Genomic DNA, 21,107 nt, shown 5'->3' with positions numbered 1-21,107 from the left:
GAAAACAGCGGAAGCAGGGATTCTGTGAGCTCCGCATCTCGTATTCGCGAAACATCGTCCTACGCGGGGCCTCGGCCTGGCCGAAATCCGCGCCAATATGCACCCCGTACTTCAAAGATGCAAGGCTAACACCACTATCTTGGGAGCTGTGAGTACATAATAAATGGTCTAGATCTGTGTTCGCGAGATGCATGTAGCTTGCCAATATCAACTGCCATGAGCGCAGAAACAACAAAGGCAACCTATCGGGCATGAAACCATGGCATCAAATATTCATTCCTATCACGGAATGCTTGCTTCTCTATATCACACAATCGATTTGGAGCATGTAGAACATCTGGAGCGGGCCATATGGACCACCAAAACCGGGAGGTATCAAGACGCTCTCGAAATCTTCGACAAGCTTCCGGGACCTGTGCTGGACGTTCCGGTCGTGCTTATTGAGCTTTCGTACCTACACTACCAGAACTTCCGTTATCGAGATCTCTGCAATCTTCTGGAACCGAGGCTTGAGCGCCTGAAGCAAGAAGATCCAGAAAGACTAGACGATCCAGAATGGCGACTCATCGCGCTAATTTACAGCGTCGGTGCGAACAGAGGTAGAGGTTGGATGGAACCTGGTATCCGCGAGCTTCAACGCACACAGCAATGGCTTGCAAAACTTCCAGTTTCGGAGTATAGCGAATTACATGTGCAAATCGCCTGGCGTTATGTCATAACGTATCTCATGACAAGACTACAAACTGGGCTTGCAGGGAATCTTGACGACTATCACAATGTTCCGCTTCCCAACGAGACTTCTCTTCCAGCCGCCCCATGGAAAGGTCTGGGCGATCTTCGACGCGAGCTAGTGAGGCAGCACAGGTGGAAAGAAGCGAGTGCTATCTTCAAACCCGAACTCAATCGTACGCCACTGAAAGAGCGTCGTTCAGTCGCAGAGGCTTTTTTACATGATCTACAGGACTGCTCGGATCCGAGCAAGAACTTCATCATTGCAGGTGTACGATTGCAAATGGCGAAGGCAATGGTTGAGGTTCACGAATTGGCATCAGCTAAAGACGATGCAACTCTCTGCATTGAGTCGCTGGATCAATGGTGCATTGATATCGGCCTCGAGAGGAACGCCATTGTGCCCTTGCGCTTCGAGATCGAGCAATTGCAGCTCGGGTTCATCGCCGACCAAGAGGAGAAACTGCGCAAAGCAATGGACTTAGCAGACCGTATGTCAGAGTTTGGTCACTCAAACGAATCCAGCTGCTTGGACCTCGCCGCTGAAACAGCGAGCAAGACTGCAGAGCTCACGGGTAACCTCGAGTATCGGAAACAGTGCCTGGATCTGCGAGAACGCCTTGAGCGATACAACGAGGAGGTCACCGGAGATCTCTGCGACCTTTCAACACACGCCTACGAAGCCCACAGCATTGCGCAGCACACCCATGTTGATGCACGCAAGGCGGTTGAGTGGATCGATGGGTTCCTGGCGAAATATCCAAGCTTCAAAGCTCCGCGAGTTATGGAATCGTTGTGGACAAGGAAAGCTGTCCTCCTTAACACACTCAGGGATCTGGAAGGTGCCCAAGTAGCTGCAGCCGAAGCGCTTAAATGGGAAGCTTTGGCAGGCAGCTGGAAAGGCGTCAACACCATGAATAGCAGCAACATTGTCGCGCCAGGGGACGGTGCGCTTGGTCAAGCTCCTTACGACTCGGAAGAGGACAATGACGACGATGAGGGTTTCCTATCTGGCTGGACTAATTCGTACGGTGACGAAAGACCTACCGTTGCCATTAGCAAGATGATCGAATTCGCTTTGCAGGATGTTGCTGCTGGGCGTTTGTCGGTCGCAGAAGTGTGTATGAACTTTGGCATCCACAGCGATGTCGAAGCAGACAATCTTGAGAATAAGCTAAATATACTCAAAGATGAGGATCAAAAGGCACTTTTCCAGCGTCTTTGGGTGCCAATGGAGGCTGATGAGGCGGCAAAGGCAGAGGTCGAGAAGGCGAAAGCTGAGGTTGGAAAGAATGATGCGATAGACAACAAGGAGGCGATAACAGAGAAGACGAGGACCACAGAGGCGAAGACGGGTGACACAAAGACGACAATTGCAGAAGAGACTCAATCTCTCGAAAAAGCCAATCCCAACTCCCCCTTAGCTCGATATGACTTCGTCCTTGCTTGGCTCCAAAGACCCGTCCGCGGCTCTCGCGATCGCCGCCTTATGTGTCTTCTCCGCTTCATTGACTACCGTAAAGAGATGGTTTCCAACCTTGCCCTGCGGGACGTCGCCATTCGCGACTGCGAGAACCTCCTGCAGCTCTGGGACTCACTACCGCGCATGCTGAAGGAGTTTACCACATCATGGTCGTACGCGTGGCACGCGGATATAGCCTGGAACATGTGGTCCAAATTTATCAGCGGCGGGCAATGGACGCTATTTGATAACTTCGGGTTGCTGCTGGACATTGACAAGAGGTGTGATTTTGCTATTGAGGGATACAGGAAGACGAGCCAGATTACGGGAATGGCGAACATTGAGCGGCTGCAGGCCCAGGTTGGACTACTTTGTATGAGGCGGCTGATCATATATAAGAGGCTGGCTGCGCAGAAAGAGAGGACACCCTTTGAGGATCGACTTCTGGAGATATCGCAGGCGCAATTTGGCGGGGTGGAGAATGCTGATGTGCATATTCCGTTGGTGAAAGAAGAAGGGCTCAAGTTGCTCACGGAGATAGATGAGATTCACTCTAGTACGGAGAGAGAGGCATGCTGGGAGGATGGGCTGGAAGGAATCCAGAAACGGACGGAGTTGAGTCGGATGCAGATGAGTTATACCACCATACGTTACGCCGTACGATATTGGGTAAGTCCTCATGTATACCGTTGTACGATTGATCGCTGATGCCTCCACAGGTAGACGGCGTAGACGAGTTCTCAGAAGAAGCCAGAAAAGCCATCTGGAATCTGACCCAAAAGTATAAAGCGCGCTTGCTATCTCTTGCGATCGGAATGTACCGTAGCAACCCCCCAAGTCTGACTCAGCGCATCCAGTCATCAGATGAAGCTCCAATGTACCAGGAGATGGTCGATCTACAGACGACAATCGATGAAGCGGATCCGAAGGATCGTTTTTATCTTCGTCTCCGCATGGACGAGCATCGAAAGAAGATGAAATCGACCCCTCTGTTGAGACAGTTAATCGAGCTTCGAGAAGGAACACCCCTTTCTCTCGATAACTTCGACAACCTCACCGACAAGCTAGGAGACGACGTGGTCTTAGTAGATTGGTTCTATCTCGATCCATTCTGGGACCGCGGAAAGCTCTTACTCTTGACCGTCCGCAAAGGACAGACACCCACAATCGATGAGCTCACCGTCGACGTCTCCGCCATCAATCGATGGAAGGAAGAACATCTCACCGCATCAGAGTGGCCCAAGAACGGCATGGACCCAAAGCTCGGCAGCAAACTCGCGAGAAAGTCCTTCAACGAGATCTGCGGCGCTGTGATCCAACCCCTAGCCAAGAGAACCAACCCAGACGACATCCTGGTCCTCTGCCCCACAGACTTCCTAAACGGCATGCCACTCCACGCCCTTGAAATCGATGGCGAAGCACTCCTCTGGCGCAACCCCTGCGTCTACGTGCACAGCCACTCTCTGCTCCGTCTATGCGCTTCAGCTGCGCAATACGCATCCGATACCGGCACGCCAATATACCCAAAGTTTGTTTCTGGCATCGAGAAAGGCGCTGTGCATTTCGCGGCTGGCCGTGACAGCATCGTCGACCTGTCAAAGCAACTCCAGGGCACTACTCTAATCGATGACTCCGCTACCAAAGCTAATTTCCTCCAGCATGCGAAAGAGGCAAGGCTTATTCACGTCCAGACGCACTGCTCGTGGGACAGCAGCAATCCGCTCGATCATCACATCGAGTTTGCGACCCAGGACACGCACCGCATGCCGGATCCGAAATTCGTCGTCAGGAGCATGCTTTCGCCCTCCGGCGCTGGCAAGTCAGAAATCACAGATTATAAACTGTCAGCTCGCGAAGTTTTCACCCTCCGCCTCCAGCAAGGTGCGCACCTCAACGTCATCGCGTGCTCCGGCGCAATGACCGAGACCAAGCCTGGCGACGAGGTCATGGGACTCGTGCCCGCGTTCTTGTACTCTGGAGCCAGTTCTGTCGTCTCGACACTGTGGCCGACACATGATGCCGTCGGTGCTGCCTTTTCGCGGGCATTTTTCGAAAACTTTGAGGAGCAGCGGAGGCAGGGGACGAAGTGGGTTAACATGGCGAGGGCGGTGCAGGAGGGCGTTATGGAGCTGGATCCGGATCAGAATGCGGGGCTGTTGGTGTGGGCGAGTGTGGTGTTGAATGGGTTTTGGCTGTTTGCTGTGTGAGCTGGCATCGGTGATGGTCAAGGAGATGCATACACTCGATCTGGATCAGAACTGATATTGGCCAAACCTGGACTCATATCGGATGAACTCATCATGTACGCCAAGTCACGTCGATGAGCTGCTGTTGCCGCACATCTCTCACTCCACTATGCAGAAGAACGAAAGCTACTGTGTGTACATTATCCTCGTGTAGCAGTCCAGCCTCCAGCCCGCAAATATCTAGGAATCACTCACCGCCAATACCTCTTCTTCAATCGCCGCACCCGATCCACATCCTCGCCTCCGCGTCCTCTCCCTAGTGCAATCTACATGTCGCAACACCGCCCATCCATCACATCCCCAGTCGGAAAATAACAGCACTGTGTACAGCACTGCGACGAGTTATCAATCGTGCACGAAAATCCCACCGGCGCACACTGATGACACCCATTCCCCTGACACCTATTGTCACAGTACTCAGTCGTGTTCCCACAATATCCGTGCTCTGAGCAGCACTCCCCATACCCCGAGCCCGCACACGTGAAGTTGTTTGTGCCGCCACAGGTGCCGTCGGGGCTTATTTCCTGCTCGAGGAACGGGGACGTGCTGCAGGAGCCGAAGTCAGATTGGCAACCGAAGCCGCAGTAGACGCTCGAAGAGCCGCTGTCACGTAGTCAGCAGCTTGCTTGTTTGGGGAATGTGCGAGGGGAGGCGGACCAGTATCCATGCTGCGAACAGCAGGGTCCGAACGACGAGCCGGTACAGTGCAGGCCCACTGCGGAGCCACATTCGCCACTTTCCGAGGTCGACAGCGCGTGGGATAGGCTTAGGGACAGGAGAAACGCCAGGGCAAAACGCATCATGGGTGCTTCGAAGACTGTGTATGAAGAGTTGAGACGGCAAAGTTGGGGGCCAGGCGTGTGACTACGGGATGTAGGTCCAGGAGGCTGAGATTCCTACGCCAGCAGCACGAGAGACATTGAATTAGGATGCACTTGGTGCATATTAGGCTTATATATATTTCCCAGGAGGTATGAGTCGCTATGGTACTCCGGAATGCACCACGTGGTACAGAATGGCTTCCAAACCCCATGGCCGTAGGCGTAGTAAGCAGTCGTTGGCTTGATTCGCGTGGGAAGCATCCGAGAGAAGAATCTAGTCCACGTCTGAAACGGCTATTGGCTTATCATAGAGCTTACTTGTTGAATATGGGGAATCTGAAAGTGTGATGGGCCTGCTATTGTGTGAGTGTATCGGCCCGACTACCACGCGATGGTGCTGGGTATACCCGCAGTGGGGGGTGTGATTCCCGGCGTAAGGAGCGCTAGGTTATTTGCAACTCCTCGCATGCTTCACGGTGTCTTGTCAGTCCCATAACCTTGCGGACCTAAACCGAAATCGTGAAATTGCTTCAAACTTTGATTGGCCATCTAAATGTGTCTACACCTCCCTGATGAATAGAACCTCTCTTTCTGCGACGCAACGCATCCCCACTATGCTATATACAGTGGCTATCCAGGAGCCGAATACCAAAGACAATCGCACTACAGTACATTTTACAACTTCGCCTTCGGCGCCTCGAGCGTAGGGAGCATCAGATCCCGGATATCGCCTGCCGCTTCATTAAGATAGAAGCTCATCTTGTCCTGTACGCCGTTAGTTTGTGATTAAAGATAGAGCAAGGATTGACATACCGAGCCCAGTCCCTTAGAGCACACGTTAAATTGTATGCTGTTCTCATTGATCATGTACGCAATGCCCCACCCATCATCAACAACCTGGCTCCACCCGTACCCGTTGAAGTACTCCGAGCTTAGCTGCGAGCTCGAGATGAACCACGTGCTGCTGTACCCGAAGGCGGGGTCCTTGTACAGCGTGGGCAGCTCCTCGCCCTCCTTGAGGCACTTCTTCAGACCAAACAGGTGGCGGTCGACACCCCGCCCGTCGGACGCATCACTGATGTACTTGACGTGCGCATTGAGCGCGTCGCGGAAGAGTTGCTGCGTGTGCTCGGCGGTTGCGTTCGGGTCGGCCATGGCGGCGCAGAAGGCGACGGACTCGTCGGAGACGGTACGGCACGTCTCGGTGCGGCCTTCTTGGAAGCGGCGGGTCGCGGCGGACTCGTAGGTCGGGCGGTTCTTTCCGTAGAACTTGTGGTATGCAAGCTGGATGATCATTTGAACGTAGGCGTCGGGGCTGCACTTGAATTTCTTGATCAGACCCTTGCCGTAGCCCTGGTAAGCTTGGACACGGAGCTCGTGTGCGTTGATCTGCTTGTTGAAGTGTGCTCGTGCGGCATCGATGTCCTTTTCGAGCTCGGGGTTGAGGTTGAAGCGGAGAGGGGTAGGATTGGGCAGGTCGGAGCGGACTTCTGTAACGTCGAAGGGTAGGGCGTTGGTGAATATTTGCTGGTTAGCGTAGTCGTTGAGGCGGTGCGTGGGTGTGCCATCCATCATGGAGTGCTCGCCCATGAAGCCCGAGGTGCCGTTATCGTTGACGATGAACTGGAGAGGCTTGTCAAACCAGCGGTTCGAGCCGTCGCCGTGCCAGTACTGGTGTGCGCGCTCCTCAAGGGTGACAGGTGAGGCATCGTCTAGACAGACAACAAACGACGCGGACTCAATGGCTTCGATGGATGCCGCGTTGACATCGGAAGCGGCCTTCAGCTTGGGGTAGACGTCGGACCAGACATCGCGGTTTTGAGATGTGAGGAAGCCGACGGGCGCCGACTTCTCTGCCTTGTCGTAGATGCGCTGGAACTGGAGCTCAAGCTCGGCGGTGTTGAGCTGCTTGCCGTTGATCTCGTGGGGCACCTTCCAGAACTGGTTCTTGCGGACAACGAGAATGTGCTGGTTTCCCTTGAAGTTGTGCTTGACGGTGTCGTCTGCGGGCTTCTTGGGCACGCGCGAGCAGTTAAACATGTATTTGTAGGAGCTCATGGCCATGGGGAGCTTCTTCATGTACTCGGGCTCCAGCGAGCCACCGTCGACCATCTTCTTGAACTCGAGGACTGCGGTAGAAATGGCCGCGGCGCGCTTGGCGGGGTTTCTTCGCTTCTTGTCGTCGCGGTGTGAGTAGAAGTAGCTGACGTACGGGACCACTGGGTCGCGGTAAGCCATGTATGCTGCGTCGTTCCACCACTCAGCAATCCAATTGCGAATGTTGGGGTCTTCTCTCCGCGCAACCAAGCGCTTCTGAAGGGTCTCTCCAGCTCCGCCGGGCGCAATGAAGTCCTTGACCGCCTTTGATGTTTCCTCATATTCGGACTTTGAGAGGAGCGGGTGGACGGACTTGAGGTATCGTTTTGCGGTCTCCTCGAGGGTAGGGACGGGCAAGCGTGGTAGAGAGTCCTCGAAGCGCAGCATGGCGCCCTTGCTGTGGTCCTCCTTGTAGCCTTTCACGGATCAGCTTGTGCTCGATTTCCGTTGACACGTGAATGCAGTCGAGGAAGGAGCAACCCACCGGCTGGCAGCGACGACTGCTGCCGTCTCGCAGCAACAGGAGCCATGGCTGAAATCTAAGCAGTGACATGGTCAGCTACGGGTTACTTGCGGCTGTGCATGCTCGTGTGTACCTTTGGGATGTGGGTGTGGGCAAGCGGTCGGCGGAGGAGGGAGGCAGGTTGCGCCCGAGCTGCTGCGCGAAACATTTGTGAGGGATGGAGGAGGGATGGAGACTCGCAGAGGAAGAAGTGCTAATGCTGTGCGGCGCTCGGTTCTTCGGCGCGTTGCTGGTTTTGCCTTGGGACAGGGCAGCTACTGTGGCAGCTCTGGCGGCGGGCGAGATGGACCTCGGCAGATGCGGACTGCGACCGGCACGATCAAGTGACGTGCCCCAAGAAGCCTGCCGTTTGTCCGGCTCAATCGAGAGCCTTTCGCGAGCCGACTACAGCTACCAAGACTATACAGCCAACAACAATGTCTTGGACCACGTCTACTGGAAGGATGCAACGTCTCTCCGCGCGGAGCTTCCCCAACATCTCTCCACACATCCTAAGAAGCTACTCGCGCGCACGGACTGCAACGAATCGGCGCACTCTGGCCAGCCGAGGAAGATCCTCGGCAACACCGGACTGGGTCCCTGGGTCCCTCTCAGGCCTGAGGCTCTGCGGGAGGCTTTTCCCATCACGGAGCGACAGCACTTCACGTGCGATGACAGACATGTGTTCGTGCGAGGCCATGGTCTCACACCCAGTCCGAAGCTATGGGTAGAGCCAGCCGACATCGGACGACCGACTCCTGCGCGCGTGGACCGGTCGACATGAGCGTCTATTTTATTCTGCATCATCCGCCCAAGCGCACTTGCGATGCACTATAGACGGCCCAGTCTCCTCGAACTCCTGTTATGATACCGCGCCGATGTACGTGTCGCGCCCATCGTCTAGGCTGACGAGTCACTCGTAAGTTGGCTACGGAACAAGCGTGTTGAGCCAGCCGCGGATTTGTTCGGCCGATCATGGGTGCTGTCGATGGATAAGTGCTGCACTGGCATAGGTTGGTTCGATTGACATACGGAACACAGTTCGCGGAGCAGCATCGCCTACGAAGCCAGCTTTTATGATGCTGGAGCTGACACATTAGCGAGATAGATTCAGGCAATTTGGACAGCAAATACATGTAACCCATTCTCAATTACGACTGCGCTAATTCTATTTTCGTGTCTGCTGTGCTTGGAGCTACGTCACGGCAAAAGACCAGTGTCGAGCAAGTGCAGATCCACCAGGGCGAATTTGGAAGAGTTGAGCTGTGGAAGACATGAAGATCGCGCCATGTTGGTTCAGCAACGAGAACGGACCCCGGGCAAGGGCACGTTGGAGCGCATTAGGCGGTCCCGAGATCATCGTTGTTGATTAGCACAGATGAGGAGGAGGTCTGTGGACAGATCGGCGGGTGCGAAGATGGAGGAAAGAGGGAGTATTTTGTGCTAGGTTACAATCAAAAATCTACAATCGTGACCGCTCGTGCGCCACGCAGATCCGAATCCCAGCCCAGTCCGTTTCAGCGCCAGTTGCGGGGTCCCATAATACAAGCGCTGACGGGAAATGCTCTGCCCTCTGCCTCTCCACGTACTCATTACTACTGTACACACGCGCGTGCTTGTTGAGCTTAAGGGTTCTCCTTGACGAACTTGATGCCCTTGTTGATGTTGCCAGCAAGGTCCTTGAGGCAGACGTCGAGGAGCTTCTGCTCGTGGTCGGTGATCTTGCCGACGGGGTGGATCTTCTCGACACCGTTGGGGCCGAGCTCGACGTTGGAGGCAAAGTACTCGACGCCCTGGTCCTTGTAGAGGGGCGAGTCGACAAAGGTGGGCTCGATGACGTTCTTCTGGCCCTGGGCGGCCTTGAGGAGGGACTCGGCGAAGCGGGCACCGGCCATTGCCATAGAGAGGGTGGCAGAACCGGCTCCGTCCTTGGCCTGGACAACCTCGTCACCGCCGAACTGGACGCGGTGGACGTACTGGTCGAGCTGCTCGCCGGTGAGGTTGTAGCCGGACTGGGAGAGCAGGGGGACGATGGTGGCACCAGAGTGGCCGCCGACGACGGTAATGTTCTCGTTGGCAGGGTCGGTGCTCTTGACCTGGGAGATGAAGCGGGAGGCGCGGACGACGTCGAGGGTGGTGACACCGAAGAGGCGCTTGGGGTTGTAGACGCCCTTGGACTTGAAGACCTCGGCGGTGATGGGAACGGTGGAGTTGACCTGTTGGCGGTCAGCTGTTTGTTCTCTGCATGCTTCTTCCTATACCTACCGGGTTCGAGATGATGAGGATGTTGGCCTCGGGGGCGTGGTCGGCGGCGGCCTTGGCGAGGTCGCGGACGATGGAGGCATTGGTGTTGAACAGGTCTGGGCGGCGGTCAGTCGTGTAACATGCAGGAGGCAGCTGCCAGCGTACCGTCACGGGTCATGCCGGGCTTGCGGGGAACACCAGCGGGGATGAGAACGATCTCAGCACCCTTGAGGGCCTCGGCGAGGCCGGAGGGAGTGGCATCGTATCCGCGGACCTGGGTTGTATCAGCACGGCGAGCATTTTGCGTCTCGAACGGTGCGCCATACCTCGCTCTTGGTGTTGATGTGGCCAATGTCGGCAGCGACACCTGCGCAACGCTGTTAGCTTCCAGTTGGCGACTGGCATGATGGGCTCCGTCGTACCGGGCGCAAGGCGGATGTCGTAGAGAGCAAGCTGGCTGACCCTGGGGTTGAGCTTGAGGAGGAGCGACAGCGGCTGGCCAATGCCACCGGCAGCGCCGAGGACGGTGACCTTGGACGACTGCATGCAAAGAGTCAGCATCCGGCGTGCAATTGAGTGTGCAAAGCTGATGCTGGCCCTCCAGCAAAAGCAATGGCAATTGAGCGCATCGTACCTGGCGGGCAGACGCCGCGAAGCCGCGGCGCTGGACCTGTGCGAATATCTGCCTGGCGGAGAACATGGCGAATGTGATTGGAGATGGAAGATTATGTGGAGTGGGTGTGGAAGTTGGTAGGACCGAGGATGGTTCGAGTTGTAGCTGGAGAGTTTTCCTCCGTCACCTTTGCCAAGCCTGTCAATGCTCCTGCCCGATCTCGCGCCGCGCTAGCTGCTACTCGCCCGGTACAGCCGAAACCACGACGGCATCCGTTCGCCCCAGGCATCGTCCTGTCGATAGTGTGAGCTAGCAGCGCTGCATGGCAACTAGCAGCGACTCACATCAACAGCGTGACGACCTTGTGTAGACAGGTATAGAACAAAACAACCCTTGCCACGCATTGATTCAGCATTGCTGCAAGAAGCTGCGGATTATTCCTGTATTCTACTGCCGTCCCCCGGTAACCTTTACATCCAATAGGTCAACAAAAAGTTCAATGAAACTCCTCTCCCACTTCCCCCTCCACCAGCCGCGCCCCGCCTACACGTTCCCCTGTTCCTCTTTCTCCATCACCCCACCCAATTGGACCACCACATCCCTCGTCAACAGAGCATCCACATTCGGCGTCCAGAAACTACTCACGATACCCACCGCGCAGAAACCAATCGTACTCAGGAACACTGTCTTGTATGCCTCAGCATTGGCTTCCTGGTACGCGCGGACCCCAGCCGCTTGAATGGCGCTGGAGAGCCCAGGGACGCTGGCCCAGGCCGCGGGTGTGCCGAGCGTCAGCGCGGATAAGAAGGAAGGAACACTGGACGCGGGCAAGCCAGCAGCAAGGAGGGCGGGAGGGACGCCTCTGGGGATTGTGGTAGCAAGGCGGTTGGAGAGAATGACGGTGTATACACTGTTCAACGATCAGTGTTGTATCGAGATGGATGAAGATGGCTTACGTCGAGCAGACCGTCGAGATGAACGAGCGCGCCGAGCCCGCAATGCCCGTGGCTGTGCCGATCTCACGCTGGTCGGCGATGATGATAGTCGCGACTGTGGAGTTGAGGATCTCGTTCCAGCCGATGAAGGCGGCGGCGAGAAAGACGAAGACAGCGGCCATGATAGGCGTGTCGGGGGTGCTTGCAGCCATTGCTGCCAAGGTTAGTCGAAAGACACTCACTTTTTCAGGCGTATGCAACTTACCAGCGAGAAACACGCTTCCAATGAAAAACACGACCTTGATCTGCACGTCAGTCCTCCGCTTGAAAAACGCACCGACAAACTCCCCAAACAAGATGCCCGAGTTGGAAATGCATCCCATCCAGCCACCCCACATGAAGCCATGTCCCTGCGAATAAAGTGTAGCGACCATGCTCGGCCAGATGATGGCAAGGGCATAGTACACTGCTGCACCGAGCGCCCAAAGCAGGACTGTCACATCCCAGGGCACGTTCTTCAGCAGGTGCATCGGAAGCAGTGGTTCCTTGAGCCTTGCGTAGGCTTCGTAGAAGAAGAACCCTGCGAGCGAGGCAAAGCCGATGACAATGGTCGCAATGACGTGTGCTGAAGCCCAGGGGTGCAGGGTGCCGCCCCAGGACAGGCCCATGAGGAAGAGCAACAGGCCGAGTGTGAAGAGGAGGGTGCCAATATAGTCGAAGTCGGCGAGGAATGCGGATTTGCGCGAGGAGACGTGCTTTTCATGAAATGTAGGTGGATGATAGAAGAAGAACCACGCGAGGGTTGTGGCAGCGTTGAGAGCGATGAGGAGGTAGAAGATGCTGGACGGTGGTGGTTAGTTGAGGTGTGGGTGTTGAACCATGGGAGCTCACCCTCGCCAACCGACATTTGACTGCACGAACGCGTAGGAAATAGCTGGTGCGAAGCCACTGGATGGGATCGCCCATGCGAATCTGACAGTGTCAGATCTATCATCTCTTACAGAAGTGAACAACTCACACCCAAGCCTGAGCGATAAATCTGTGTGTCGTGGGCACAAGCTCACCAACGACGACTGTACTGTGTCAGTGTCATAGCCAGATCCACCCAGCCGAATCTTCTCACGAACAAGCATAGGAAAGTTGGCTCGCAGCTCCAAGTCCAATAAGGACCTCCGCTGCAATGAGCGCAGGGACATTCGGCGCAACAGCCGCAACGATACACCCGACCGTCGCGAGTGCATTTCCCCCAATGAAGAACCAGCGGCGGCCTGCCACACATCAGTGTCCCATGTCCATACACATGTATACGGCGCACATACCAAAAAGATCACTCAATCTCCCTACGAGCATCAGCCCGACTGAGTTGGTAAGAAGATACGCGAGGCTGACCCAGCTGAGATTCGCGTCAGGGCCAATGTCTGCGTTGATGAAGGAGAGCACCGGCGCTGCGAGCCCAAAGCCGCCCACGCCGCAACCAAAGCTTGCGCCAATAGCAAACACTTGCGTCAGTTGTCAGTGGACTAGTATAGGAGCATGAGCGGAGGAGGAAGTACTTGAGCCCAGGAACTTCGCGCTCGTAAAGTAACCCGCGGGCAGGTCCGATTCTGCTTGCGTAAAGTCGCGGCCTAGGACCTCTGCATTGTGATCCGGGGACAAAGATGGAGGTGCATCGAGCACCTCGATGGTCTCGGCTTCGTGTTTTGGTTCTGCCATCGCAAGGCTCGGTCTGTCCTCAAGTGTCAAGCGCAACTACTTGGGCGAAGGGCGAAGTACAAACCCGCCTGGGGCCGTAGTTCCCTATATCCTTATTATGGAGCTTTCTCAGGGACTTTCTCATCGCCATTTTCCGGTGCCCTAGAGCGCGCGAAAGACGATGGCAATTTGCTGATCCCTACGTTTCTGCTGTCCGGAAAACGATAAGCCCCAGCAGTACTCGCGAACGTAGCGTACGTGGTGAGTATTAGCTGGACTCGTCGCTAGTGCAGGACAACTTAATCCGGGGAAATGCGGGGTTGGGTCGGCACTAAAGTCGTGGTTCAATGTGGGGAATTAGAGTGATGTTTTGTCTAGGTAAGTCGGACAGCTCATACAGCTCGTGCCCACCTTCCCTCCGCCTCGCAGACGTGAGTGCCCATCTATCATAGTTTATTCGCCACGAACACGGGGACGTGCCACTAGTGACTTCAAAACACAACATTGCCTGCGTATCTCTATGTATTTGTATTTCCTGTATGATTATCGGTAATAGAACACCATTGTGTGTTTTGGTAGTATCTTAGGGACACGATGTCCACTATAGCCCTTGGATATAGCTCATATGTAATAGCCATACAGAAAACAACAAGAGTGATCTCACTTTCACTACGCTTCCCTCCCCTTCATACTCCATTCGTTGGTTTCAGGGTCACTCTCCAGGTAATAGGAGGGGCACACGAATCTCTCTAACAAAGAACAAGGAGGATAGAGCGATGGGGAGCTGTACATGTAGTTGATGGATTGAATCAATTACTGAAGAGGTCTAAAAGTCAAATACAGGCAAATGGACACTTAGTTTACGGTTTCCAGGATTGTTCGAACGGCAACAGAACTCAAGCCGCGTACGCAGGTAGTGCAGGCTCATACAGAACCTTCTTGTCGTAGAGGAACATAGCCGCAAAGGCTACTGGCACGGCAGCTACTGTTGGTCAGCATCGCATGGCGTCCAAGATTGGAACTCAACTTACCAGTTGTTCCAACAACGTCAGCCACTCCCAGGCCTTCTGCAGCAAGCATGGAGCATGCATCGTTCCAATCAGAGATGCGTTCGATGGAAGCAGGACCATCGTGCGTCAGCGCGTCTTTGATCAAAACCTGGAGTGGCTGGCCCCACAAGAGACTCTCGTGGGTGCCGACTAAGGCAGGTGAAAGGAGCGGGCAATGCAGTTGAAGCTCAACATTGAGGACTCCGACATCACGATCATCCCCTAGAAGGGCGGATGCGTTTGTACCATGCTGAGGTTGTACAACATCGTCCGTGCCTGTGTATACAGTTGTCGTGGGTACCCATGCAGAAGCACCGCCCACTGATCGGAAGTGCTCAATGAACTTTGCGTTGTACTTCTGCTGAATTACAGCAGGAGCACAGCCGACGATGCCTTCTGTAAGCTTGGGACAGAGAAAATCGAGGAGGATAGATCCGTGATAGTCAGGCGATACAGCTATGTAGTCGCTGACGACGTTGCGCGTGGAAGGCCAGTACGTTAGAGCCCACTGGGTGTCAAGATTTCCTTGAGACAATGCAATGACGCTGACATTCTGAGAAGTGATGTCCGCGATGTAGTTGATAGCGTAAGCGACGAACTCCTAAGCACCATAATCAGTTATAGTGTACTTTAGACATGATCGTCGGAAACAAGATCGAACTGACAGAATTCCAGGGAGCGCTTTCCAAAAGCCACCCAGGTATGTTAAGCCACAAGGGATCAGCATAATCTTCCTTTGTGAGAAGTTTGGCAAGGTTTGCCTCGTAGCAAAGTCCGCCCTTCGTGGCAGTGCCGGGCACAAGGATAACGGGTGGCTTTTCACCGTAGGTAAAAGTGTCGGGAATGTAGATGGCAGCTCTTAGGGTCTCTTCATCGATAGAGTAAGGCGCATCATTGTCACCAGCGCTGGGATAGAGCTTCTTCGATGGCTCGCGTTCATTGACATTGTTTTCGCTGTTCGATCCGGCAGAGTACTGTTTGAAAACGCCCTCAAAGCTGCCTGGACCAAGACCGTTTTTAGCGAGAGATACGACACTCTCGATAAAAGTCGTAGGCTCCGCTCCAGCAATGCCTTTGAGGATCGTGGCTACGTCTTCGATAGAAGTAGGCGTCGCAGTAGGCACAACCTCATCTAGCTGCTGAAGAAGTGCAAGCACTGCGGTGGTCAACTCTTCGGTTTCGTCGTGAATCCTGTCTAACAAGCCATCGACAACTTTGCCGAGTCCATCTGTCAGACCTAGTAATCCTGGTGCCCGCGAAACAGGAGCCGGTGCCGAATACGAACTGGAAGCGGGTAACGCATTGATAGGGCTGAAAAGCGCAGCGATCAAAAGGTAAGAGAAATGCATCTTGGTAGTACAAAAGGAATGGACGCTTCGAGGAAGCTATGGAGGGAGGAAGTTAATGCGCAGAATTAATGTGCGTAGTGGCGTGAACGACTGCACTTGATAGGAAATGATACGACTCCAGGATGCCCAACATTTTCGCTTCGCTCCTGACGATTGCAGCGCCAGTTCGGCCGGGACGGCGGTACTCTCACCAGCTAAACTAAGGTTGTGGAGTTCTGTAGAGATCCCCGAAGAAGCACCGTCGGCAGCTGGCATCCGGGATAGTGATGGCCGATCTGAAGCCCCGAAATGGTGAAACTCGGCGATATTCCATGTCTGTAGTCGCACGGAAGTTCCCAAAAGCCAGGGCGCCTGATCGGCTAGGTCCCACTTTACGATGTGCCTAACATGCCTTTCCGTTCACAGCATGGAGACTTCCCTGCAGGAACGCGTGTAGTACGCACTATATAGGCAATGAAATTGGCTCAATCCGGCATCCCAGATTGAGATGCTTTTCGCATCAACATACGACTGAACAATGCGGTCTTGTTACGTTTTTCTGTTGCTCGTTGGGTTCATCGTCGCTGTCCAGACACAGCTGACTCCGCCGCCTGAATGTGGAGTACGTTGTATCTTTCGATCGAGTTATCTACGAGCTGACTGGTACTTGAGGCTCTCTGTCTCAAAAATGCGATCGCAGCATCAAACTGCTCCTCAACAGACACTCTTTGCATCTGCACCGACACACAGTTGACCCAGACCGCTGAACTATGTGTCGCCACAACATGTACTGTTCGCGAAAGCTTGAGCACGAAGAACTACTCAATGGCGACCTGTGGGGCACCAGTTCGAGACGAAACATGGTCTACACTGTGGCTGGGAATCGGGTTCTTCATACTTTCGCTCGTAACATTGCTGTTGCGTGTTCTATCACGCTGGGTGTGTGATACTCCATTCTACTGGGACGATTACGCTATGTTTGGAGCCATCGTGTCAGCTGCGGGATTTGCAGGCACCAGCATAGCATGTAAGTACCCACCGGGTGTTGTTTGCCGTCTGCTAACGTATCATGACAGTGTATGTGCATGGTCTCGGCAAAGACATCTGGACTGTCTCGTTCAACGATATAACCTACATGCTTATTGTGAGTTGATGACTTCGGCGATTTACTGATAGACTGATTTTGGCTGTGTAGGCATACTACCATGGTGAATGGGTTTACAGTATTGCTGTGTTCTTCACCATGACGTCATTGCTTCTATTCTACCTGCGAATATTCCCGACCAGGTCTGTAAAGATCCAAGTTTGGATCGTCATGACTGTTGTCATCCTTTATACCGTCTTAGGAGCACTCATCTCGATCAATCAATGTACACCTATACGAGGAGCATGGGAATACTGGGATGGAGAAGAGAAGTTTCATTGTCGGAACAGGAATGCCTTGGGCTGGGCTTCCGCTATCTGGAAGATGGTCTTGGATGTTGCGATAATCTTGCTTCCGCTCAGGCCACTTTCCCAGCTGGCACTGTCAAAGAAGAAGAAGGCGCAAGTTATACGTGAGTGGGTTCAATTGTCTCCATCTGGATCCATGCTGACTGTAGGACTCGACTAGTGATGTTTGCTGTTGGCATCTTGTACGTCATGTTGCTATTGGGCGACCAAAACTAACCATCTCCAGTGTTACACTCGTCAGCATGCTGCGGCTTCGGAGTCTTGCCAGTTTTGCAGACTCTCACAATGCAACTTGTACGCTCTTCACAGCCCCGAGCAAACCTTTCTGACTTTCCGACAGGGGACTACAAAGAGATGGGCTACTGGAGTCAGATCGAAGTCCATGTCGGCAACGTGTGCGCTTGCATGCCCGGCATATACTCGTTATTGAAGAAGTTCTGGCCCAAGATCATCGGCACTAAACAGGAGTCGAGTCATATGATGGACACGATCGGGAGTGTTAAGCCTAAGATGAAGGTGCAGTCCAGAATGCGGTTAACTCTGGGGGACGAGGAGGACTTTGTGCGGCTGGAGGATGAGGATTATGTAATCTTGAACAAAGGACAGCCTAAAGCTGCTTCTATTGCAAGTAAGACCTCGCGCTAAGCATACATAGTGTGCTCAGAGGAAAGAGTACTTGATTGAGTGGAAAGAGCACGCATATAAAGCTGAACTTTTTCTTCTTCCGTTTATAGTGCACTATCGAGGTATCAGAAGGTCTCTATACGTGATTGTTGGTATCACAAACAGATGAACATACGAGTTCAATCACATGACTTTGCAATTCCAGCAGCGTTAGGGAGAGCAGCTTATTGATCTATACGTAGGAGTAACCGACAACCTTGGAATATGGTGATGAACGAGAGCGACCGGAATTGTCTACTATCGATTTTTGGTAGGTGGATGTAGATAGAGCATAATTTACGTTTATGGGTAAAATTGTGGAGCGACATGTGGTGCGGATACATGTCAGTAGTGACAAGATTTTATTGACGAAGGGATTCTCAGACCTTCCCTAGGACTGACTAGGACTTGGAAAGGCACAATGACCTGCATACGGACAAAATGTAAGGCCTGTAGATTGACGACTGTAGCAATAAGAGTGCATAATGCCCGATCAGGGTAGTTTATTACTACTAAATTAAGTCAAGAAAAGCCGAATGAATCGATCATGAAGTATCCTAACTGAATAAACACCAATGGGGAGAATTAAGGCAACACCTACCGGCTGTGCCTGAGATACGGAACATACTTTCCCAGTACATACTGGACATACCAAAGGATCTGGCATAGGGCATCTTACATGCATCCAACGACCGACATGAAATCTAACTTGCTGTATGCTTTCGACTTAGAGGCATAAGCATTCTAGGCACGCTTAAAGATGCCCCCACGGTCAGCAGCCCACCTGCGCGCACCTTGGGTCAAGCTGATCGCCCGCGGGAGAGTGGGCGAGCTATAGAGATCCCATTTTGAGATCGTGGAAAAGGAAGGGGAGACACCCTTTGACCTTCCGGGTCGGAGGCAACGCCCATACCCAAGGTGGGTACAGGATCGAAACCTTCTTCTGTAGTGGAAGATTCCTCCTTCACCGCCCTGAGATGCACAGCTTGCTGGAGATGCCTCGCCCAACCGCCTGCATGGATACCGTAGCCGCAGTACTCACAGTGGCGCAACCTGATCCGTGTGTTAGCCGCACCCATGCACTTTTGGTGTCTGATTGAGCGCTCGTGCTTCTTCCGGTTCCTAGCGAGGACACTGATCTGGCAGGCTTCGCAGAAGCGTTCTTCCGTGGAGCAGGTTGGTGTCACAGGATCGGCACCTGCAGCCACCTAGTGACTTTCCGATGCCAGATGGACTGCTCGCTTCTTACTGGTAACGGTCTTCTTGCAGGTAAGGTAGAGAAACTTCTTTGTTGTGTTGACTGTGCTCTTCTGAGCATTTGGAACACCGTATGCGGCATTGAGCAGATTCTGGATTGACATAGTAAATTCAATCTCGGTCTGTCCATGTGACGACTGAGAAATGGAGCCCGAGGCAGATGTGTTCTCCATGTTGGCCTAGGGTTGATGGTTCTGGCTCTCGCGAGTTTCTGGTTGTGTCTCTGAAGCGGTGCTTCTGGTATGGTTAAATAGAAGCCGAATATACGATAGGTACCAATCTGTTCGTCCACTTCCTCTATGGAAAATACTGTAACAGACATTTTGCGAGGAGCCATGGACGTCTTTGGCTTATATTTGTGGGACGATCTGGCAATACTGCCCTTGATAGCCACATCTATACGGACAGGATAAGCCGGATGTGGCTCATTTTCCATCTGCTGAAAGTGCTGGAGTTTATACATGGTAGGTGCTTGTGCCCCCACGACTTCATTCGTTGCAGGAATCCTAGAATCTGAACCGTGTTGCACAGTTGTCTCTAGGGTAAGCACTTTCAGCGCCGAGGTCGTATCTTCAATGGCATCTTCTAATGTTTGACCTTCCATGGTAGACTCATCTCGCACCTAGGCATGTTACTACACGGCATCTACCCTAGCTTGGACCGATGCCACCGCAGATGCATCAAGCCCAGATACTTCTGGGCCTGGCATAGCTTCGGCACGGATAAGATCGGCGTCCAGGACGTTGGCAGCTGGTGCACCCGGAGCAGTTCGAAGCATCGGCAATCTGCCATCTTCAGGATCTGCAGCTTCTGTGGCTCTACGAAGAGCCCTGCCATAGAGTCTGGACTGCCTGTTCGTGGCAGAGGTTTTGGCCAGCAGCTGCACATTGCAAATTCGACAAGTTGTCCTAGTTCGGTCACATGTCAGTGTTTGAACCTTAATATTCTGGCGATAGACAATGTTTGTGAGTGACATCTTGGCCTGGATGTCCGCCTGCAGACGCCGTGGTCGAACATGAAGAGTGATCACTGCAATCATGATGACCTGTGCTGTATTTCAAGCATTATGTGGTTTCTCTTGTAATCCCAGTCTTTTTTGAGGCAATTAATTAACGTTACCCACTGTGAAGCGAGACACACATCGAAGCGAGACAAATCACAGGTACTTGGAACTAAAGTCACATTTACAACATAGCAACATCGGGATCTTGAATACCCTGAAGGCGATAATATAGAGGAGCTTCTTAGAAATAAGATCCCTAAATTGGAGTTAAAAGTTACCAGATCTTTGGTGTTCTTTACGGCTCATCTATAGGAGCATCCTGTTTAGTTGTTAAAGATAACTCACTCTACAACAACGCACTACAGCTAAACGTAGCTCTGACGCTGATAGGTCTACTCGATCCTGTGTACTCGAACTAGCCAAGCATCCACTAGCTCTTATTACCCATATGGCTGCCGCAAAAAGCAGGATTATTCAACGTCGCTACCCTGGTTAGTACTTAGAACTTAAGCGAGCAGGAGAGAACGTGATCCGCACGGACTATAAGCTAGCTTTAAAGATTACATAATATTCTTAGTAGCGGGCAGAAATGGCTTATCAGCTAGATTGGGTTAGTGCCTATAATATACTGCTATTAAATCAGCCTTATTAATGCACAAGCTAGAGAAGCCTAAGCAGAACGACACGACCAGATGCAAGTCCTAGACACACTATATCCTCGCATACTGCGGTCGATCGTGATCGATATTCTGGCGGAAGCCACAGGAATCGTTGATGGTTGCGTGTTATCCACTGGCCCTGCACTTGAACGTAGAAGGAGTGCGGCTGCGGCCTTAGGAGCGATGTTCTGACAGGATTTTGAGGCACAGGAATATCGCCTCTGTCAGTGCGGAGTATCTGGCCATCTGGAGAGAAATCGACATGATCGATATAAGCAGAAGGGCTGTCCAGCGTGCTGCGACACGTCCCTGTTGCTGTCTCCCACAGCCGTACTGTCTTGTCCCATGATGCCGA

At 53.2% G+C, this 21,107-nt stretch overlaps 10 protein-coding genes across 10 annotated transcripts in view; 3 read left to right on the top strand and 7 right to left on the bottom strand.

Moving 5' to 3' along the window:
* Window positions 1–129: 129 nt before the first annotated feature.
* On the top strand, window positions 130–4,540 carry CC84DRAFT_1229856 (uncharacterized protein). Its single transcript, XM_018183679.1, has 4 exons — window positions 130–1,846; window positions 2,081–2,864; window positions 2,915–3,929; window positions 3,984–4,540. Exons 1-4 carry the CDS (start codon window positions 260–262, stop codon window positions 4,396–4,398), a joined length of 3,801 nt encoding a protein of 1,266 aa, XP_018031478.1. The 5' UTR covers window positions 130–259; the 3' UTR covers window positions 4,399–4,540.
* Window positions 4,541–4,703: 163 nt separating this feature from the next.
* CC84DRAFT_1100756 (uncharacterized protein) lies at window positions 4,704–4,958 on the bottom strand (the record flags this gene model as incomplete). The annotated part of the gene is made up of 1 exon (XM_018174880.1): window positions 4,704–4,958. A coding segment is annotated over one exon (255 nt), but the record flags the coding sequence as incomplete, so codon positions are not given.
* A 975-nt stretch (window positions 4,959–5,933) lies between these two features.
* Window positions 5,934–7,885, bottom strand: CC84DRAFT_1190275 (acyltransferase ChoActase/COT/CPT; the record flags this gene model as incomplete). The annotated part of the gene is made up of 3 exons (XM_018181107.1): window positions 5,934–6,023; window positions 6,072–7,771; window positions 7,840–7,885. 3 exons carry the CDS (start codon window positions 7,883–7,885, stop codon window positions 5,934–5,936), a joined length of 1,836 nt encoding a protein of 611 aa, XP_018031476.1.
* A 150-nt stretch (window positions 7,886–8,035) lies between these two features.
* CC84DRAFT_1221643 (uncharacterized protein) lies at window positions 8,036–8,641 on the top strand (the record flags this gene model as incomplete). Its single annotated transcript, XM_018183291.1, has 1 exon — window positions 8,036–8,641. The coding sequence occupies one exon, from the start codon at window positions 8,036–8,038 to the stop codon at window positions 8,639–8,641; it is 606 nt and encodes a 201-aa protein (XP_018031475.1).
* A 381-nt stretch (window positions 8,642–9,022) lies between these two features.
* CC84DRAFT_1199131 (malate dehydrogenase) lies at window positions 9,023–10,809 on the bottom strand. The gene is made up of 6 exons (XM_018181603.1): window positions 10,736–10,809; window positions 10,524–10,641; window positions 10,428–10,468; window positions 10,267–10,375; window positions 10,123–10,217; window positions 9,023–10,073 (listed from the first exon to the last, which is right to left on the bottom strand). The coding sequence occupies exons 1-6, from the start codon at window positions 10,799–10,801 to the stop codon at window positions 9,483–9,485; spliced, it is 1,020 nt and encodes a 339-aa protein (XP_018031474.1). The 5' UTR covers window positions 10,802–10,809; the 3' UTR covers window positions 9,023–9,482.
* Window positions 10,810–11,027: 218 nt separating this feature from the next.
* Window positions 11,028–13,362, bottom strand: CC84DRAFT_1154598 (MFS general substrate transporter; the record flags this gene model as incomplete). The annotated part of the gene is made up of 8 exons (XM_018176899.1): window positions 11,028–11,624; window positions 11,671–11,863; window positions 11,915–12,489; window positions 12,541–12,621; window positions 12,668–12,722; window positions 12,777–12,917; window positions 12,969–13,148; window positions 13,203–13,362. The coding sequence occupies 8 exons, from the start codon at window positions 13,360–13,362 to the stop codon at window positions 11,258–11,260; spliced, it is 1,752 nt and encodes a 583-aa protein (XP_018031473.1). The 3' UTR covers window positions 11,028–11,257.
* Window positions 13,363–14,122: 760 nt separating this feature from the next.
* CC84DRAFT_1154594 (alpha/beta-hydrolase) lies at window positions 14,123–15,796 on the bottom strand. Its single transcript, XM_018176898.1, has 3 exons — window positions 15,056–15,796; window positions 14,373–14,991; window positions 14,123–14,323 (listed from the first exon to the last, which is right to left on the bottom strand). The coding sequence occupies exons 1-3, from the start codon at window positions 15,737–15,739 to the stop codon at window positions 14,238–14,240; spliced, it is 1,389 nt and encodes a 462-aa protein (XP_018031472.1). The 5' UTR covers window positions 15,740–15,796; the 3' UTR covers window positions 14,123–14,237.
* A 433-nt stretch (window positions 15,797–16,229) lies between these two features.
* Window positions 16,230–17,815, top strand: CC84DRAFT_1229840 (uncharacterized protein; the record flags this gene model as incomplete). Its single annotated transcript, XM_018183678.1, has 7 exons — window positions 16,230–16,340; window positions 16,391–16,745; window positions 16,795–16,862; window positions 16,914–17,274; window positions 17,331–17,352; window positions 17,397–17,464; window positions 17,511–17,815. Exons 1-7 carry the CDS (start codon window positions 16,257–16,259, stop codon window positions 17,813–17,815), a joined length of 1,263 nt encoding a protein of 420 aa, XP_018031471.1. The 5' UTR covers window positions 16,230–16,256.
* Window positions 17,816–18,633: 818 nt separating this feature from the next.
* Window positions 18,634–19,263, bottom strand: CC84DRAFT_1221638 (uncharacterized protein; the record flags this gene model as incomplete). The annotated part of the gene is made up of 2 exons (XM_018183290.1): window positions 18,634–19,031; window positions 19,083–19,263. 2 exons carry the CDS (start codon window positions 19,261–19,263, stop codon window positions 18,634–18,636), a joined length of 579 nt encoding a protein of 192 aa, XP_018031470.1.
* A 1,431-nt stretch (window positions 19,264–20,694) lies between these two features.
* The window catches only part of CC84DRAFT_1199127 (vegetative incompatibility protein HET-E-1), a gene marked incomplete at its 3' end in the record, with an annotated part of 4,482 nt that continues 4,069 nt past the window's right edge, over window positions 20,695–21,107 (bottom strand). Inside the window, exons 4-5 of the mRNA XM_018181602.1 lie at window positions 20,946–21,089; window positions 20,695–20,721 (exon numbers count right to left, since the gene is read on the bottom strand). Coding sequence (XP_018031469.1) covers window positions 20,695–20,721; window positions 20,946–21,089 — 171 coding nt within the window. The remainder of the gene's footprint in view (window positions 20,722–20,945; window positions 21,090–21,107) is intronic.

This window comes from Paraphaeosphaeria sporulosa, assembly GCF_001642045.1.
Source record: "Paraphaeosphaeria sporulosa strain AP3s5-JAC2a unplaced genomic scaffold CC84scaffold_11, whole genome shotgun sequence".
Lineage (NCBI taxonomy): Eukaryota > Fungi > Ascomycota > Dothideomycetes > Pleosporales > Didymosphaeriaceae > Paraphaeosphaeria > Paraphaeosphaeria sporulosa.
The sequence above is the reverse complement of the archived record's forward strand: the minus strand, read 5'-3'. Positions and strand labels throughout refer to the sequence as shown.